General features: G+C 34.9%; 2 protein-coding genes across 6 annotated transcripts; both read left to right on the top strand.

The window, feature by feature from the left end:
• Nucleotides 1-229: 229 nt before the first annotated feature.
• Nucleotides 230-4,652, top strand: LOC110633721 (putative pentatricopeptide repeat-containing protein At3g08820). Of its 3 annotated transcripts, none has more exons than XM_021782442.2 (3): nucleotides 230-3,454; nucleotides 3,628-3,769; nucleotides 3,872-4,652. In XM_021782442.2, exon 1 carries the CDS (start codon nucleotides 1,266-1,268, stop codon nucleotides 3,330-3,332), a length of 2,067 nt encoding a protein of 688 aa, XP_021638134.2. In that variant the 5' UTR covers nucleotides 230-1,265; the 3' UTR covers nucleotides 3,333-3,454; nucleotides 3,628-3,769; nucleotides 3,872-4,652. The 3 variants fall into 3 exon arrangements, with proteins under 3 accessions (XP_021638134.2, XP_021638133.2, XP_021638131.2); XM_021782441.2 differs by having other exon boundaries at nucleotides 230-3,510; XM_021782439.2 differs by having other exon boundaries at nucleotides 230-3,769.
• A 751-nt stretch (nucleotides 4,653-5,403) lies between these two features.
• Nucleotides 5,404-8,840, top strand: LOC110633723 (uncharacterized). Of its 3 annotated transcripts, none has more exons than XM_021782444.2 (5): nucleotides 5,404-5,569; nucleotides 5,801-6,104; nucleotides 6,506-6,575; nucleotides 6,678-6,765; nucleotides 8,624-8,840. In XM_021782444.2, coding segments are annotated over exons 1-4 (426 nt in total). In that variant the 5' UTR covers nucleotides 5,404-5,567; the 3' UTR covers nucleotides 6,728-6,765; nucleotides 8,624-8,840. The 3 variants fall into 3 exon arrangements, with proteins under 3 accessions (XP_021638136.2, XP_021638135.2, XP_021638138.2); XM_021782446.2 differs by having other exon boundaries at nucleotides 5,524-5,680; XM_021782443.2 differs by having other exon boundaries at nucleotides 5,510-6,104.
• The last annotated feature ends 12,042 nt before the right edge of the window (nucleotides 8,841-20,882 follow it).

Raw genomic sequence — 20,882 nt, 5'->3', positions numbered from 1 at the left:
GATCGAAAAAAGATACATGATAAAAATGTGTGTGCACTAAATTGGATGTCCAAAACTTGGATTTAAATGATTATCATATTTATCGCATGAAAGTGAATTATTTCATGCAATATGTTAAATCAAAAGATCAAAAACTTACCAATGGTTTTGGCGTCTTCAAATTTTCCCGACCTCACAAGGGCTAGTTTGGTTTTTTGCCATTTCTAGAAACAACAAGGCACGCTTGTAAACCTATCAATGTTATGTGCCAATTCACTGGTCCCTGTTCAATATCCTTCTAAGAATATCTCATGGACCTCCTCAAGCTTCCAATCAATGTCAAGGAAAATGTATGGCGAGTGCTTTTCCACGTCTAACAAATTCATATTTGCCACGTGATTTCCCCACTTCACCGTATTTCCCACGCGTACAGCTCTTTTGAGTAGTGACCTAACTTTTTAGATCCAGCAAATCATGTCAAGTACTGTAACTAAAATCCTATGATCAAGTGGCTACAAAATGGGAGCTCCGCTGAATTCCTTGCATACAAAAGTCCACCTGCTACCCGAAATCACCATAGCCCAATTTCCAAAGACTCCTGCATGAGCACTGAGCAGCAACAAACAGCAACTACCATCTTCATTTTAGGATTCAGCTCGTCTTCTGTTTAACAACCAACTTCACACCTTGAAAGTGTAGCAGGGAAGGACTCTGTTTCTGAAATGGCAAAGGAGATTAAAGATTTGAGTTTTTGGATTGAAATTGCACCAGCCCTTTTCATATCTCTGCACAAGACTGGTAATTCTCCTGGGCTAGAGACTATTCCAGAAGAGCAGACCGAGAATACGGAAGATGACTCAGAATTTTAATGCTCCTCTTTCCCTATCCCTCTCAGATTTTTTTTTTTTTTTTTTTACTCTCATGGGACAAATTGGCTGCGAATATGTGGTCCATCAGGTCATGTCATAGCCTTCAACTTTTTGCAATCAAATTAAATGGCATTTTGATTGTATTTCTTCCATTTCTTCTTATTCATTCTCAACAAGGAGCTAATTTCTTTAATTTGAAATTTCTATTCCCATGAAATTGTGAAATATCTATTTCATAAAATATATGTTTTTAATAAAAAAAATCTTAATTCAAGCTAATAAATATTTCATGCGAATCGGAATACTGTTCTTTCTAAGGATATTAATACAGAGGCCATATTGTACCCGCCAAAAAAAAAAAAAACCCTAAATAAATAGCCGTTCAGTTTGAAAATAATATCGAAGGGGAAATAGACCATGACCATCTTCGCGAGCCCAACGTCTCTTTCGTTGAGCAAGGCTTTAGACCTCAAGAAACGTCTCCTTCAAGGTTGTGATTCCCTCAAACAGCTCCAGCATGTCCACGCAGTACTTCTCCGCCTCGGCCTCGACCAGGACAACTATCTCCTGAACATGATCTTGCGCTTCAGCTTTGATTTTGGTGATACATCCTACACTCGCTTTCTCTTTAACCAAATCAAACAACCCAATATTTTCCTCTGGAATACCATGATTCGTGGCTTAGTTTCTAATGATTGCTTTACAGAGTCTATAGAGTTTTACCATTCAATGAGGAGAGAAGGATTTTTACCTAATAATTTCACTTTCCCCTTCGTCCTAAAGGCATGCGCGAGGCTTTCCCATTTTCAGTTGGGAATAATTTTGCATGCGTTTGTGGTTAAAGTGGGTTTTGATTCCGATGTGTTTATTAATACCAGTTTAGTTAGTTTGTATGTTAAGTGCGGGTATTTAGAACATGCCTTTAGGGTATTTGATGATATTCCTGACAAAAATATTGTGTCGTGGACTGCGATAATAAGTGGATACATAGGTGTAGGCAAATGTAGGGAGGCCATTGATATGTTTCGTAGGTTGTTGGAGATGGGTTTGAGGCCAGACAGTTTCACTCTTGTCCGGGTCCTGTCTGCCTGCGTTCAAATTGGGGACACAGAAAGTGGAGATTGGATAGATAGATATATAACGGGGATTGGCATGGCAAGGAACATGTTTGTCGCTACTTCTTTGGTGGATTTGTATGCCAAGTATGGAAATATGGAAAAAGCGCGTTTTATGTTTGATAGGATGGCAGAGAAGGATATTGTTTCGTGGAGTTCCATGATTCAGGGTTATGCTTCCAATGGGCTGCCTAAAGAAGCCCTGGACCTCTTTTTTAAGATGTTGAATGAGGGTTTGAAACCTGATCGCTATTCGATGGTTGGATTTCTCTGTGCTTGTGCAAGGTTAGGAGCACTAGAATTAGGGGACTGGGGTAGCAATTTGATGGATAGAAATGAGTTCTTGGCTAATCCAGTGTTGGGTACTGCATTGATTGACATGTATGCAAAATGTGGGAGTGTCGCTAAGGCCTGGGAAGTTTTTAGAGGAGTTAAGGAGAAAGATAGAGTAGTTTGGAATGCAGCTATATCAGGTCTTGCCATGAATGGGCATGTGAAAACTGCATTTGGGCTTTTCAGCAAACTGGAGAAGTTTGGAATTCAACCAGATGGGAACACTTTTGTAGGCTTACTCTGTGGCTGTACTCATGCTGGTTTAGTTGATGATGGTCGCCAATTTTTCAATAGCATGGGTCGTGTTTATCCCTTTGCTCCAACAATTGAGCATTATGGATGCATGGTGGATCTTCTTGGTCGCGCAGGTTTATTAGATGAAGCCCATCACCTGATTAAAAGTATGCCAATGAAGGCCAATGCCATTGTCTGGGGAGCCTTGCTGGGTGGATGTAGGTTGCATCGAGACACCCAGTTGGCAGAACATGTATTGAAACAGCTCATAGCATTGGAACCATGGAACTCAGGAAATTATGTTCTCCTGTCAAATATATATTCTTCAAGTCATAAATGGGATGATGCAGCAAAAATTAGGTTGATCATGAATGATAAAGGGATTCAGAAAATACCTGGATGCAGCTGGATAGAAGTCGATGGAATTGTTCATGAATTCCTCATCGGTGATAAGTCCCATCCCTTATCAGAGAGTATATATGCAAAACTTGGTGAATTGGATAAGGATCTAAAAGCAGCCGGCTATGTACCCAAAACAGATAATGTACTGTTTGATATAGAAGAGGAGGAGAAAGAACATTTCCTTGGTTGTCACAGTGAGAAGCTGGCTATAGCTTTTGGTCTGATAAGCACAGATCCAAAACACACGATTCGAGTTGTAAAAAACCTTCGCGTTTGCGGTGATTGTCATGAGGCCATAAAGCTGATTTCTAGAATTTCAGGTAGAGAGATAATTGTGAGGGATAATAATCGGTTTCATTATTTCTCTGAAGGTTCGTGCTCATGCAAGGATTACTGGTAAAATTAGATATAAATCACTCCCATGGCCTAATGGCTCATGTTCAACAGCTTGAGGCGAAATTCCATCAATTGAAAAGGCATATGTCTCTCAAACAGATCAATCATCATTATTTACTAGTGCAGGTTAGACAACAGTTTGCATCTCTATTTTTGCGTGCAGTGCTGACTGTCTATTGCTGGTAAGTTCATACATCATAGGGTTAATTGGATAGTGTGAAGCATACATAGAGAAAATTCACAAACATTTGCTTGAGCAACCAGGGATTTGAATCTTCTATTTTTGGTGCTTGCACTAGTTTGAAATTATCAGAAGCATTGAGATAATCAGCAACAGGTTCTTATTTGCAATAACAAGTTTGGGTGCTAGTGACCCTAGAAGCTGTAGAGGGTGAAATCAGTGTTTCTTTTGTTTTCCCACTGCACTTCACATGTAAACCGGTAAGTTCCATCTACTATTTAGCTAAGAAAGATGTCTTTTCAATGTTTTTTTCCCCTGTATGAGTAGTGATATTAAGTTACTTATTGTATGGTGGAAATTAGCCTGCAGGGGACGATATCTGTATTGTTCCGTTTGTTCAAGACAATACCATGTGCTAAGGCAAGTTTTTCATCATTTCATCCTTTGCAATTATGTGTTTTGCCCACGTGCATGCGAATGGAAACATTATGATGCTCTTTTATTGTTTAGCAGAATCAACACATTAAGTCATTAAGAGATCGTTTTGTGTATTTCTTTTTATTCAACAAGCTTTATAAGTCTCAAATAATGCATCTACTTTGTCTTCTGAAAACTATTAGGGTACTTGTGTCCAAAAGAATCAACATTTGAATTGACAACCTAAAGGCCATTGTTTTTTAAATGCATAATCTGTTTTTGGTGTTGACTGGAATTCTAATTTTCAAATGGAACAGAACCTGATCATTTGTAGGGACTTGCCTTGTTTTGTATGGATTCATTTGAAGAATGCCATGGTACCCTGCAATTATTCCTTCTGTACAAGCATGAGTACTATAACGTTTTCTCCTTGATTTTTATTTTGGGTGGGAGGAAGTCATTCCGTAGGCAAAAGGGTTAAAAACTTATAATTGTCTTGATTCTGACTGGTTTTATGTTGCAGGGGCTGGAGCATGTTTGCAGTGTTCCTCTGATTCATCATTCTTCAAATTTGCAGCAGTATTCTCTGGAATACCAACAATAGATGTTAAGGGAGAGAAGAAAGTCTGAAAAGTGTTGCAGGCATGTTATAATTAAACAGAAAAAAGACTCATAATGATACGTAATTCTAATTCCTAAAGGCGTTCGATAGTTCTTTCATTTTAACTGTTTCTAAGGGAAAAGCATGAGCATATTGGAAAGAATGGACGCTCTCGTGATAATTTCATTGATTGCTTTGCAAAAGTTTGCAATCTGAATGACACTTGATATAACTTCTGTTTATGAATCATCTTCTTTCAAGTTAGGGATGGCAAATTACTTGATCCTGAATAAGAAAACCCGTTCCGCCCCAATTCTGAATTCATATGGGTGCAGAGACGAGGGAGCAATCCCCGCTCCGAACAATCCCGTTGTCATTCGAGCCTACCATATCCTTTTTAAGAACAATTCCTAGGCTCAACCTCGCATGCGACGCACTTGAACTTTATTTTAGGTAAGCACGCGTGATTCTAGATTATCAGCACAAAACTCTACCAAAAATTAGGTTTTACATTTATGGAGTTCTCAAAGAAAGGCTCTAATGTGAATGTTACGTGTAAATAATTTTCGGCATATTAGAGGAAATAAAAGAATAAACTATTGGACTAACAAAACTAATCAATTATAAAGATTCAATTAAACAATTATTCTTATGGAAAATAAATTAATCCAACACTTAGATTGGTTGGTACTAAACTGATTACTGAGACATGTGAATCCAGTGATTAAGTAAGATACGATATTTAAATCTTAATTGGGAGAACCCCCAACCAGAAATTGCAAGAGATTCCACTATTGTGGACAGCCATAAAAGGGAGCTATTAGGTCATTCTGATTTGTAAAAGGTTTCAAGTCACAATGAGAGATGGCCAGGTGGACCCTGGACGAACGAGTCTCTTTCCTTAAGCATGCAAAAGTCAAACGCAAAAAACCCAAGCCCCTAAACCTAATTTGATCTTATAACGACACCGTTTTCATCTTGTCTTGGCACTTGGTTTGGCTTTAACTTCCTTCTCTGTAAAAACACAAAGCTGCTATGCTATGTAAGTTCCTTTGGTCCCTTCTCTTTGTAAACTAAACCCTCCTTAATTCTCAACCATCTATTTCCACAACACACACACAAATACATGGCTCTGTAGATAAAAAGAAAAAAGGTAAGATTTTAATAAACAATAGGAAAAATTAGAAAGTTCAAATCTTTATTGTTGTATTCGGTATATAAATTCGATTGGGTATTCAATTTATATGGGAAAATCGCTTGCCGCTTCGACCAGGATTCACAATCTTGCGAAGCATCTAAAACCCTCAAAACACGCAAAACCCACATCCCGAACTCAGCGCCCAGGCGGAGACAAGTCGAAGAAGATGGAAAGCAGCGCCGATATAGTAAACGTCAACAGCTGTAGTGGCAACGGCAACAGCAGCACGCGCCTGCCTCTATCAGAGGTTGTGTCGGATTGCGTGAAGAGGTGGTTCAAAGACACCCTCAAAGAAGCCAAGGCTGGGGATATCAACATGCAGGTTTTGGTTGGTCAAATGTATTATAGCGGATATGGAATACCTAGAGATGCTCAAAAGGTAATCTTTTTGGAGGTTTATTTTCTGAGTTTAATGGGTTTATTTTGCTCCTTTTCCGTCCTAATTTGGTCGATTTTGGATGGTTAGTATTGATTTTATTTGTGATTGTTAATAATCGGTTTTTGTTGCTTTCATTTTTGTTATTGGGGGTCGAAGAGGCATCCAAAGAAGTGGCTAGGACTTTGCAAAGTTGTGGGTTTGGTTTATATTGGGTTTCAGATACTGAGGACTGAAGATTAACTTCTTTGTATGCTTGAATTGAATTGAATTGATGGGGTCATAGATTATCATACTTTTTTTTTATTGGTTGACATCAATACTTTCCTAAATTATTCATTCTTATTCCCTTTGCCTCTTGATTTTTTTGTTTATGAGATTGTTATAATTTGTTTGGATTATAGGGAAGAATTTGGATGACAAGAGCATCAAGGATTCGGTCTTCAGTTTGGAAAGTTAGCGATAAGCATCCAGGTTTACCTTTGTCTGTATAATAATTGTTGTCGGTTGCTACCATTAACGTTATAATTATTGCTTTTGCTTTGCATTTCTTGGTTGGTGTTTTTTTTTTATCAGGTTATAATGCAAGTGATTCAGACTCAGATGAATTGAAGGGTGATTCTTAATAATACCAAATTGGTTTCATGACCAAAACAATTACAATGTGAGATGGCATCCATCTTTTCTCTGTTTCCCTGTACTTATTTTGCTTCTTTTTTATTATTAATAATTAGCATGCCGTTGTTTAATTATTTAGTGTAGCAACATATTTCTAAGCTAATGATATGAAAGATCTTTGGTGTGATCCATGCCATCAACTGTTTTACTTTCATGATTTCTAGAGTATCGTTTTCTGAGAATTCATCACTAACTACAAATAAACATATGTTGATGTTGGTTTGCCAGCATATCCCTAGAATTCTGTGCTTCCTTAGTTACGCATAGGGAGGTTTACCTGTTTAATAAACAGGATGTGCTTTCTAATCAAGACAACCACTAATAATAACATATTTGGTTAATGATGTCATTCAATTTCTAAGGCTGAAGTATAAACAGGATGTGCTTTCTAATCAAGACAACCACTAATAATAACATATTTGGTTAATGATGTCATTCAATTTCTAAGGCTGAAGAAAAAGGACAACTGGTGGCAATTTTTCCAAAGGTCTTTCTAAAGCAACATATGCAAATTGATGTGAGCTGTCTGATATGCCCAAGGATATTTTGCTTGCATGTATCTTTCTACAATTTCAACAACAATCATCAAATCACCTAAGAATCACAACTGTTTAACAGTATTTTTTATCCAATTTACTATAAGTTTAATGTACTTTGCATGTCTCTGACAGGAGATTGTTCTTATAGTTGGCTGTTTGTGATTTAATTGGGCAAACATTGTAGAAAAGGGGTGCCAGTTTTCCCTCATTTCTAACGAATCTAACCCTTTTCACATGCCTTATTTAAAATTTGGAACAAGGTAATTCTAAAGATGTCTACTTCAATGAATTTCCCATATAACCTAACTTTATATTCAGGGAGACAATGATCTTATAAGATGCTTAACAATTTCCACAATTCTTTTAAGATGCTACTGATTTGTCAGGTGGTGAATGGTTTCATGAATAACTTAATTGAACAATAATGAATCTTGAAATATCATTTGAACTTTCTTTGTTAGCACTTTCAGCAGTCTTTTCATAATGTTTTGTTCTCTCTATATATGGGTGCCAGTTACCCCTGTCATAGAAGTTTTCTGTCTACTCTTGACATTCTTAGTTTGCATGTGCTTTTAGTTACTGTTATTTTCTTCCTTCTATTTTAATGATGTAGAGTACCTGAGCTATTCTAATATATTTTCCATACTTCAGCATGTCTCTGTTAATGTGGCAGATTTAGAATCTGCTCTGTGGTTATAAAACAACAAAATTAGCAGTGAGATATTGTTAACTATAGACTTTAATGTCACTCGATTTCTTGATCATTGCTGATTCATTTTCATGCTCTATAGTTCTTTGTGAATGTACTGATAACATGAAATTCAATAGTCAAGAAGCATAGTAACCTGGTAGTAAAATGAAAATGTTACAAAGATGGGTGAGTTGCTGGATGAAAAAGCATGGGATAGCCAATGAATGCATTCATGCGAAGTCAGAAGACATATCTGGACAACTGGGATTGGCTGTAAGCTTGGTTGCTGCATCTCAGAAACAAGGGTTGGGCCACAACTTTGTGTTGAAAGACTACTACTATTTGTGGAAGTGACCCTAGATGGAGAAGTCTATATATATGTGTGTGTGTGTGTGTGTGTGCGCGTGTGCGCACGCATGCGCGTGTGCGCACGCATGCGCGTGTGTATTAAAAAAAAGCCATAATTGAAGGATCTGTGGTTATGGGCAACATGCTTTGTACCTGTACTGTAACATTATTAACATATTCTCATCATTGTTAGTTCTATGTCCATATTTGTACAGACAAATAATTGCTTTCAATCTGATCTTGTTACCTTTGCTTCGATTTTGTAGGGATGATGTTGTTGCTGTTCCTCCCCGGGATTTATATGTTTGTGACAATCTCTATTCTTTTTCCCTGCTCCTCTTTTCCACACCCTTTATCTGATTTAGTTTCCCTCAGGTGTATGTGTTCATGCTGTTTAATATGTTGATATGAATGGTTAATTGCACTTTCAAGACAATCTTTGTGAGTTAAATATTGGATTTTATTTTCTTTTTTTTTCCAAAAGTTGTGATATATAATCTTATAATCCGGGTACAAGTACAACCTGTCTTCCTACTTGACTTGTTTCAAGCTACAAATTGACCAAGTGATTGTTGTCTATAGACTGGTAAGCATTATCTTGAGGGCATTTGATGAATGCATTCCTATTGAATTTGTCAATGTCTCCAGTATCCATAGAACTGCAATTAACTGGTCAATTAATAGCAAATTTGTCATATTATCAAATAGCAGGTCTGCTAAATTTATTAACCAAACTGACATTTTTGTGTTTGCTTTCCTGCCATTTTGTATGTATTTATCTAAAGATTGTTGCTATGTAAATAAACATTAATAGATTGTTCAAATAAAAATAAAATTCAGCATGTAAATTATGTATTTATCACGCATGATTTAGACTAGCTAATGTTGACACGTGCTAATATTTTAACCACAGCCACACGGACAAGCAAGCATGCGGTAATGTCACTTCGAACTTCTTTTTCTTTTTTCCCCGGAAATGAGACTTAACATTCATGAGATCAAAAGATTACAACATATCCTTATCAAGGAGATCTACTAATTCATTTGGCGGATTAGAAATCCATCCAGTAGCTAGACAACCCTTCCTTGCAGTCTTAGCTACCTAATCAACACAACAATTTCCTTGTCTAGGAACATGAACCACAAAAATACAAGGATAAGTTGCGAACATTCTCCTTAAATCATGAATAATAGCCTTGGAAACTGGAGGAGAAGATAAAAGCTTAATCAGTTGATAAGAATCACTTTAATAGTCACAGGAGTAAAATCTACAGAGATCACAAAAATGACTGCCATTCTCAAAGCATATCCTTCAGCCACCAGTGGAGACCAACAAGTGAAAGAAGCTGCCTATCCATCAATTAGATTTCCAGAAGAATTACGCACCAGCAACCCACACCCTGCTTTAGCATTAGGAGATTCAAACAATGCATCCACTTAACTTTCCACCTTCCAGGAGCAAGACTCCAATGGTGACGTCTTTGATCAATATCGGGAGATGTAGCCAGCAAAGAACGAGGCTGTTGAATTTTGCAACTCGTCAAAAGAATTCTTTGCCTTTCGAATGGCAAGAACCTGTCAAGGGGTTATCATCAAACACTGCTGCATTCTTGGTTTTCTAGATTTACCAACAATACAACCTGTCATGTACTCTTTTCCTTCATGGGAGAGAAATAACTGCAAAACAGATATCCACAAATCAACAAAAGATCCGAATCCAATCTTGATCGGAGTGAAACCAAAAGGGGGTTCAAACCAAATTGCTTTGGCATGGGCACTAAAAAGTAAAAGATGCTCAATCGATTATTGTGGTAAAGAGGGCAAGCTGGGGATGTTATAGATTTTCTTTGAAATAAATTTGCCCTCGTAGCAAGAGAGTTTAAGCAAGCTCTCCATAAGAAAGAGCGCATTTTTTGGGGAATATTCAATGACCAGATACATTTCCATACCTCCATAGGAATGTCTCTTGACGAGGAATATCAATGATTGAGCCTCTTTCAATCTAAAATACATAGTTATAACTGATGGAACACCAAATTTTGAGTACTACTAAACAGAGCTTAGTTCTTTACCCTCAAGACTCAAGTGGAATTGTAACACCCATAATTTTTAAATTTATATTTTATGGATAAATATTAAATTTTATTTTATTTAAATTTTGAAAAATTATTTGAAATTTTTCGAATTTTAGAAATCGGGTTTAATTTTCTAAAAATGTTAAACTTTGTTGATTTTTAAAAATTAATTTAAAGATCACGTGACAAAACTGAAAATATATTTAGACTCTACGAATTTTTTTGAGTTTTCTGGAATTTTTTTTTTAAATTTTTGAGTCTCATTTTTTATCTCAGGGCAGAGTAAAAATTCAATTTCGAGTATCCTGAATCGAACTAGCCAAATCGAATCGGATCAGCCCTTTTCATTTTTCTTTCCTTCTCCCTCACGCGTCCCGACTACCTCTCTTCCCTTCCCTTTTTCTCTCTCCTCTCTCCTCCCCACTGTCGGCTGCTGCCACCCAGCCCTTCCCCTCACGTCAGCGACCACCCTGGTACACTTCCCCTTGCCGGCCGCTGCCTGGAATCGTCGGAAAACGAGCCCCAAAACTCCCCTTAGAGCAGCGCGTCGCTTCAGCTTCCCGGGCTGATTCCGGCCAATTCGGCCATCGATTGAACCGGGTCTTATCCCAAAACCCATATACACCTCGAGACTTTTTTATAGACATCAAGAAGACTAAAATCCATTGAGCGATTTGTCTAATTTTTGTTTGAGAAATTTTAGCCAATTTCGATTTTTGGGCTAGATTTCTCGTAAATCGTGAACCCCATGAAAAATCCGAGAGTATCAGAGTGCTCCTTCACCGAGAGCTTCGCGGCAATATCCATTTCGAATATTTTCGACACTGATTTTTGGTAGGTCCCATGAAACTTCGCAGTGTTTTTTTGAGTACTAAATGAGCTTAATAAATTCCGTAAAAATTATGTACTAACCCCCGTGTTGTAGGCTTCATGTATGTATTTTCAATTCGCGAAAATTCAACAGCTGCTCGAGTCTACAATTTCGGGCCGGGCAGGCAGGCTACTGAAAAGTTTTAGTGTTGGGTCAAAATTATAGGCTACCCCACTGTTTTCAAAAGTTCCGGACGTGTCCCTAAGGTCAGAATTGGCATAGGTAAACCCGAACCTTACTTTTTCTTAATTATCTAGTGCTTGATTACGATTAAAAATCTATAAAATATTCGAGGTAGGTTAAAAAATTATAATTCCTTTTGCATTAGCTTAATAATATTGTTAAGGACCGTAAAACAAAATTTTAGAATTTTTAGAGCTCATTTTGGTAGTTTTTGGAAAAGGATTAATTGTAGGGACTAAATTGTATTTTTTCAAATTGTGGCTGCTGATTGTTTGGATGGGCCCAAGAGGGGCCATGTGATGTGATTGAGTTGTGGATGTGTGACTTGTGGATATAGAAGTGTATTTTGAACCCTTTTGCAGGTTGGGTAAGTCCTAGGTATAGGGGAGATTCTGCCGAATTTCCAGTACGACTTCGGACGTCTTTGGTCCTTTTTAAACTTGTATTGAGTCAAATATATTAAATAATTTTAATGAAATTATCAGGTGAGTCGGGACAGCCTTCCTCCTCAGTCCGGCCACCGTAGTGACCTCGGTTCAAGTTTGTGAATAAAATAATAATTTTAATTATAATTTCAATATTATTATATATTCAGGCATGCCCATACATCACTTATAAATATGTATCTATGTAGTTAAATACTAGGCAAGTTTTATATTGCATTCTTAATTGACAAAGTGCCATAGATATTGTTTATGAAAATTTGGAGCAATGTGGGTGCGTTGGTGTGCGTGTGGTGTATGGTATTAGATATGGATAGGACGGGTAGACGCGGCTTGAGAGACACTCATTGGAACCAGGTCCTTTATGGATAAGTCGGGGTAGACACGGCTCGAGATGATCTCGCTGGCCTCCGTATTTAGTTTATCAAGCGAAAATCTGGCTTGAGAAACATTCGCTGGTAGAGGTTGGATCAAGAGAGCTGTATAGGGGATCAGCTCCCGTATATGTACTGTTTGAACATTATTGGGTGTGTAAGTGCTCCAAATTGCCTTTTTGCTGTTATGATATGATATGTGTGAAAATTTTGATGGTGTTGCATTCCACTCCTTAGGATGCATTAGCTCTAGGTAGCTATAGAAATTGTAGTTAAATTTGGTATTTTACTTTCTGAGTCAAACGCTTACTCCTGTTCACCTTATTTTTCCATGCTATAGGAGGATTACTTGTTGTAAGTAACCTACTCTTCTTCTTCGCAGGTCAATTAGTAATATCTAATGTATTTTGTATAATTTAGCCAAAATTTTAGACTCTGCATATGTTAAGAGTATTTTAATCAATTTGGGACTGTAATATAATATTATGTTAAATTTGTAAGAATATTAAATACATGTATGAGTGAGTGTGATTAGATTGGATGAGGGAGCTGAGCTCCCATTTGATTTATGACATGATAAGTATGTGGAGGGTGAGCTGAGCTCCCCAAATTGTTATATATTATGTTTAAAGGTCGAACGAGTCAAAAACTCCCCGTTGTATGGTACATATTATGGCCGGACTCTGTCCGGTTGAATTCTTAAAATTGGGCTTAAAATGGGCCTTAGGATTGGGTTAAGGAATGGTTAGGCTTACTACGGGCCTTGAGGGCTTTAGGCTGGTCTAGGTCCTAGTGTCAGTCCGACTCATAGGTTGGGTCGTGACAGGAATTTTCAAAATTTGCAGACATTCCTCCGCAGAATATGAGTCATAAAGGATTGCCTGATCCCATTGCTTTGTTCTTCATTAATTAGATATGCTATATATATGATCGGACTGTTTGGTGGCCTGTTGCTTTGAATTTTAAACTTTGGTAGGGAAGGAACCCACGGTTCCTGCCAAAAAGCAAGAACCAGTTATGTTCCATCTAATCCTACGCCTAAGAGCAATTCTCCCTTCCAACAAGCTTCTCCAACCCCAAGAAGACACTCTCCCTTGACCGGCCTCCATGAAATCCAAATGAGGAAAGTTGTATCCCTTTTATAAGCCCACAGTGAATTTGGATACTAAATAAGCTTCCAAGCTTTTTTAGCTAACAAAGCTTGGTTGAATAGATTGAGGTCCTTAAGCCCCATTCCCACAATACTCTTATTTTTTGTCATTTTCTCCCAACTCAACCAATGTATATTAACTCTCTCAATTGACTACCTCCACCAAATCTTAGCAGTCAACTTCTCTAATTTTTGAATTAATCCCATCTGGCACCTTAAGCACCAACATAACAAACGTTTGGATGGCCTGCACTGTTAGTAGTATGCCCTAGAGCATATCATTTTGTATGTATCTTGTACATATCTTATTAATAAAAGACAATTTCATTTTTTCATTTACATAATATATTTATGTGTAATAGAAAAGGTCCATTGATGTTTTCTTAGAAATTCTATTATTAAGTTATTAAGAATATGAGTGATAGTATTTCTAGCACAAAGTATCATAAATTAGTTCACAATCGAGGATACTTCACAAAGGACATGACTTATCCGGAAAGATTGTAATTATGTTTGTTCCCAAGGTATTTATATGAGATATAAATAAGATGGAGTGGTGAGTCTCATGCCACATAACAAACATGATAGGCACTTATACATGATAAGTAAGCCGAACCAGTGATGCTTATGATAAGCACATGGAGTTTACTCTTGTCAATGCATTGTCATATATCATATCAGTGCATATAATCTTTAGACTTGAGATAACACAGTTATCTTGTATATTGGTGGTTTGAGTTTGATACTGCTTTCATACTTATATTGTGAATGGGTATATGGGCATGTGTTCTCTCCTACTAGTTATATATGGAGATAGGTGTTGATCAAGATGGAATTCGTTACCCTACGTAAATAGGGATAAAATCCTCTGTTCATTTAGTTGTTCTTGATGTTTCAAGTTCTTGGCAAGGACACAAAGGTTTAGTCAGAAAAGAGTTTCTGATAAGAAAATCTAATTAATCAATAACTGGAATTAAAAGAGAACATAATGTTCATGGCAAATGGGGTTTGACATTAACCATGACTCCAGCTCGAATTGGGATTTTGTAATGGAGATATTCTAGTGCATGGTAACATATGATTAAAGGTTCATTTAAGGTATTCCTTATTACTGATTGGGTGGCCATGACATACTATGCTAGGTGTCAACCATGGTCTATGAGATATCTGAAACGATTTAGAGAAATTATTTACGGTAAGAAAGAGTTCTAATGATATTAAGAGTTAATATCATTTCTTATTGCCAATAAGTAATGGGCCTAGTAAGTCACACATCTACAAAAGCTAATCACTATTTAAAATGTGTTTTAATTGATTAATTAAAAAGTTTAATTAATTAATTAAAGAGGTTTGGTTTGCAATAAGATTGCAAAGTCCCTAGCATTACTTGAAACCAAATCTTGGTTATTGGATGTATAGTATAAATTAAATTTATATTTAATTTGATTAAATATGGATTTAATTATGAGAAATTAATTAATAGAGATTAATTAATTAATTTATTTATATTTGGTATAAATTAATAACAAGAGGATAAATTATAATTTTGGGTTGAGAACTCATATTAAAAAGTAAGGGCAAATTAGTCTTTTCATATGGTGACACATGGCACCCTATGATCTTGTCACTTGTCTTCCTATGATGGAAGACCACATGTCATGATTTAAATGGAGCTTGACACTTGGCTTCATAGGATTAAATCAAATAATAACAAGATGGAATTTTGTGATGACATGTGGCAAGGGAGTAAGTTAGGGTTTGACCTAAGTATATAAAGAAAAGTTATAAAAGAAAAATATACGCCTCTCTCTTTTCTCTCAAGTTGGACGGCAACTTTGTCTCTCCCTCTCCTCTTCAATTTCTCAATTTATTAAAAGGAAAAACTATGATTTCCTCTTGAATTAAAATTATTAGAAAGTGTTTCTAAACCCAATATATTCATACAACCTTCACAAAGTATAAACCCCATCTCAAAATTAGTTGATAAGGTTTGAAAAGCCAATCTATGGGCTGCCATTACATATTTAGTGTGTGCTTATAGTGGACAAACTAGAAAGACAACATTTGGGGTCCTAAGAACATCCTAAGAGGCTTCAATTGTGCATCAAGATGTTAGTACATAAAAATTCCTCTTTTAGTTAGGGTTTAATTGAATTAAATATTAATTCATAATATTTAATGGCAAATGAAATTTTAATGCATGCTAAAATGTATACACTTGGTATGGTTCACGCTTCCACTCCTTCATGCACAATTGCTTTAAGCAAGACTTCTTTGCCTGCAAGAGATAAAAAGTTACATTTCCAACCTTCAAGCTTCTTCATAATTCTGCCGTTAAAAAACAAGAGAGCTTGTGTGCCACAAAACTGTGGCAGCCCCCAAGATACTTAGAGAGAACGCTAACATAAAAATTCGAAAATTCCAGCAATTTCCACTTGCAATCGATCTGGTGTGTTGGAACTGAAGGTTATGTGAGATTTATGAGGAAGAGCTATACAATTCTATGACTAACTTAATTTGCTCTGCTTCCTCCACCGTAGCTTTGCCAAAAAGGAGGGTATCTTCTGCGAATAGCAATTTAGTAAGGGCAGGGCAACGCCTAGTTATTTTACATCCATTAATCTTATTATCAATCACAGCTTGATCCAACATCCTTGACAACGCATCTGATACAATAAGAAACCGATAAGAGGAGACAAGGTCCCCTTGTACTCTTGATGGAACAAATGGTAGAGATTGAAAACCATTAACTAGCATTGAATACTGCACTGCAGAGATGCATTGAAATATCCAATCCACCCATCAATCACAAAACCCAGCTTCTTCATAACAACAATCAAGAATTCCCAAGAAACACTATCATAAGCCCTATATGCGTCAACTTTAATGGCCATGGCTCCCATTTTCCCCATTCTGCACTTTTTAAACCCACGGAACGCTTCATGCGCTATCCTTACATTATCTTGGATGCTTTGATTTAGGACAAATGTAGCCTGCAAAAGAGAAATAATTTTGTTCAACCGTCAGACTTCAATCTATTTGCCATCAGTTTGGAAATCACTTTGCATATGAAACCTGATTTGCTGAAAATAAGCACTTTGAATTTGGAAATTGGCTTGTTTGTTTACTAATACATTTATACGCAGACAAATTAAATCGAAAAGACAGCTACTTTTAATATTTAAAGAAAGTTGTCTATTTAAAAAAATGAAAAAAAAAAAAACTTTTTTCCCTTAAGATGAATTCTTGACATCTAATACTATAATTTTTTCTTAATATAATAGCACGCAATTTTTTTTTTTTTTTTGCAAAACTAATTTTATCTTTTTTACTTTTGACGTATTTCTCAACCATCATTGAAATTTAAATTCTCACTTATTATTAAAAAACTTCATTAATTTTTTAATTATATCAATAAACCATCCCATAAAAATTATAAAATATGTTAAAAATAAAAGAAAATAATCATATATGATCTGATGATATTATTATTTAAATTATTGTTAAAAACATTATCTCAAATATATTAATTAAATACTACTAAAAATTAATTTTAAGTAATATTACTATTTAAATTATTGTTAAAAAATCATCTTAAATTTATTAGTTGAAAATTGTTTTTAAATTAAATTTAATATATTTTAAAACAACTAAATATTTTACATTGATTTTCCAATATTTAGAATAATACTTTTTTAAAATATGTTTTGTCTAACCAATAAATTATGGGATCCTACTAAAAAATAATGCACTCATTGCTCACGACTGTTCAATAATTTGCCCAACTATAATATCAGATAAACTCTTCCTTCAATTTTGACATGGATGGTTAATGTTAAGTAAGAATTTCATGTCTCTTCTCTCTCTAGCATTCTAGAGAGAACTATTTTCTCATTTTTTTTTATGCTCAACTTCTCATCTTTGGGGAAATTACCTAAAGAATACAATTTAAAAACTAAATTACCAAAAGGGGTGGGGGAAAAATATTTACCAAAAGGGGGTATTTTCGATGACGTGGAGGAGAGAGACAGGCAGACTCAATCATGAGTAGCGACTAAGGACTAACTTGTAATAATAAATTTTCTTTTGGACTGAAATGTAAAAAAAAAAAATTAAAATAGCTAGGTGTTACCCATAGTAGAGTCTAGCTGACGATAATAGTACATATTCTATCGTTTTGCAAAAAAGAGTCTCGTGTTTTACAAAAGTAAAAAAAAAAAAAAAAACCAAAAAAAAAAAAAGAAGTTTGGGCAGCTGGGTGCTACCCATGGTAGCGTCTAGCTGCCACGTCTAGCTGACGCGACAGCTAGTCGCTACCAAAGGTAGCGCCCAGCTGCCATTAGTTGGACGTGGCAGCTGGATGCTACCATGGGTAGCGCCCAACTACCCATCTTGTCCCAGCGTCATAACCAGTGAAGATGGGCAGAGGCGTCAAACCAGTGATGGAGGATCTTGTCATGCACGTGGACGCGAAAAAGAGTAGAGTCTTGGTCCACTATTTATACAGCCTCTCGTCCCTCAGCAACCCATCAGCCAGCTTAAGAAAAAAAAAAATCCACGTCCCTCAGCAACCCATCAGTCAGCTTAAGAAAAAAAAATTCTACCCTACTCTGCTTTCTTTCTAAAATTTTTCTGCAGATCAACTCTGTGTAGAAAATTTAGTAAGCATTTATTTGCTTATTTCTCTTTGATTATAGAAGAAACAAAAGGTAAATAAATATATTTATAGTTAATTTTTTTATTATTCATGTTATATAAATATTATATAATAATATCTCTATCTAATAATATTTGATATATTTTTTTATATGCTAACAATATTTCTATTTCTGTGTCTTTCTCTCTATTTATGGACAAATTAAAACCCATTGAATTTTGAGGTAGTTTTATTTTGAGATAATTTTTTTTATTATTATTAATGTTAAATAATAATGATATAATAACAATTACTATAGTATGATTTGTTATAATACTCAAATAAAAATACTATTTATTAAAATTTTTACACACTCTAATAAAGAAAATAATTTTTTATAAGTGTAATAGTATAATTTTTTTTTATTATTGTTGTTAAATAATATTTTTATAATAAAAATGACTGCAATATATTTTTTTGTAATACTCTAATATCTCCCTCTCCCTCTCTTTGTCAGTATCTCTTTCTCCCAGCTTGTAAAAAAAATAAAGTGCAGTGCATTTTGAGGTATTATTTTAATTATTGATTTATATTAGAAATTGTTATAGTATAATTTTTTATGACCCTCTCTCTCTCTCTCTCTCTCTCTCTCTCTCTCTCTCTCGACGTGTAGAGAACTCATAGGTGCAGTGAAGTTTAAGGTAATTTTTTATTTTGAGATTTTTTTTAATTTTGATGTTAAATACTAACTTTATAAGAAAAATTAGTATAATATAATTATTTATAATACTATAAAGAATTACTGTTTATCAAAATTCGTAGATACTGTAAAAGAAAATAATATTTTTTAATTTTTGTTGTTAAATAATAATTTTATAATCAAAATTACTGTTATGTAATTTTTTGTAACACTTTAATCTCCCTCTCTCTCTCTCTATTTTTCTATCAATATCTTTTTCTCTCAGCCTGTAATGAAGTAAGTTCCAATGTATTTTGCTGTATTTTTTTTAATTATTGATGTCATATTACAAATTATTGTACTATAATTTTTTATAACACTCTAATCTCTCCCTCTTAATCTCTCTCTCTCTCTCTTTGACTATAGAGAAATTAAGGCATTGCGAATTTTGAGGTAAATTTTACTTTGAGCTAATTTTTTTTATTATTCATATTACATTTTTTTTTTAATTATTGATGTTAAATACCAATTTTATAATAAAAATTACTATAATATAATTTTTTATAATACTGTAAAAAAAACTACTATTGATTAAAATTCCTACACACTAAAAAAAACAATTTTTTGTAAGTATAAAAGTAATTTTTTTTATTAATTATTGTTAAATAATATTTTTATAATAAAAATGACTGTTGTATAAAATTACTGTTGTGAAACTTGAGATAATTTTTATTTTTAGGTAATTTTAATTTTTGTATTATTGCTGTTATATGAAAATCTAAATAGAAATTGATATATTAGATGTAAATACAATATTGTATTTGTTAGGTTTTTTATATAACGTGTTATAATAGATATTAATATATTAAAAGACTAATAATTAGAGTGATTGTTTGTTAATTTATTTTTATAATAGAAGAGTAATAATACGGTGCAGTGAAAGATTAATAAGTTGATTATTACCCTTGATAGGAATGGAAGGAGAACAAATGCAAAGTCGAAATTACCTACGGCCAGGTCCATCTGATCCTTCAATACTCAGGCACCAGAGACTTCATCAGTCAGAGTCTATTTGGGAAGGTACAATGCAGGAAGAGGTGATAACTTGCATAAGACATGCAGATGTTCTGTATAAAGTTGTAATTGTGCTTTCACTTTGCACATTTCTTCATCAATATTCCGTTTTAATTCAGCTGAATGCACTTTCGGGACTGATAAATCGTAAAATCTACAATATGCTTCCATCTCACAACGTATCTCCCATAATCTCTCCCATTCATGTTGTGGAGAAATTGTAACTCTACCAAAATCAACAATATTCTTTGAATGCTTTCCAATAAATATATGATTTGCATAGCCTCTCTGAATACACGTGTAACTAGGCATGTTGACAAAAGGTCTTTTATGACCATACCATGTGTATCCATTGGGATCAGTATATTTGTCAACAACATCACCACCTACATGAACACATGATGGCGTGAAACGTTTCATTTTCGATAATTCACCACCAACGTTTATCCTACTCATTTTGCCTGTTACATTAGCGACAAAATTGAAATAAATTTATATTAGTACATTACGAGAATTTATTCAATTGAAAATATTTAATTTCATTAATGACTTAGAAAAATACATCAATTCATGAAAATATATAATAAACAATATTAACGATCTACATTCTTCATAGGGCAACTTTGTCTATTATGTGCTAGTTCACGACAAATCGAACAGTAGATTGTTGACCTCTCCCCTAATTTTCCCTTAAGCATCCAATCCATTTCGTTCTTCCTTCTACTGGACATTGGTCTCCCTTTCTGCCTTTTCCTTGTTGAGTCATGAATAAGAGGATTGCCATTTGATTTTGGCCAATAAGCTTCATATCCAAGAGGATGGAACATTAACTCATAACATTTCAATGTTCGTTCTAACTTATAATAATCAGACATGTATTGCTCATAATCTATTGCTTTGGATTGGCATGCTGCAATGACATGAGAGCACGGGATTCTCATCTCTTGGAATTTTCCACAACTGTAAGCTTAATCATTTAGCTTGACCACCTGCTTATGACCTTGCCTATCAGTCCTCACTTCAAATTCACCACAATTGGT

Source organism: Hevea brasiliensis, chromosome 3 (genome assembly GCF_030052815.1).
Source record: "Hevea brasiliensis isolate MT/VB/25A 57/8 chromosome 3, ASM3005281v1, whole genome shotgun sequence".
In the NCBI taxonomy this organism is placed as follows: Eukaryota; Viridiplantae; Streptophyta; class Magnoliopsida; order Malpighiales; family Euphorbiaceae; genus Hevea; species Hevea brasiliensis.
The sequence above is the reverse complement of the archived record's forward strand: the minus strand, read 5'-3'. Positions and strand labels throughout refer to the sequence as shown.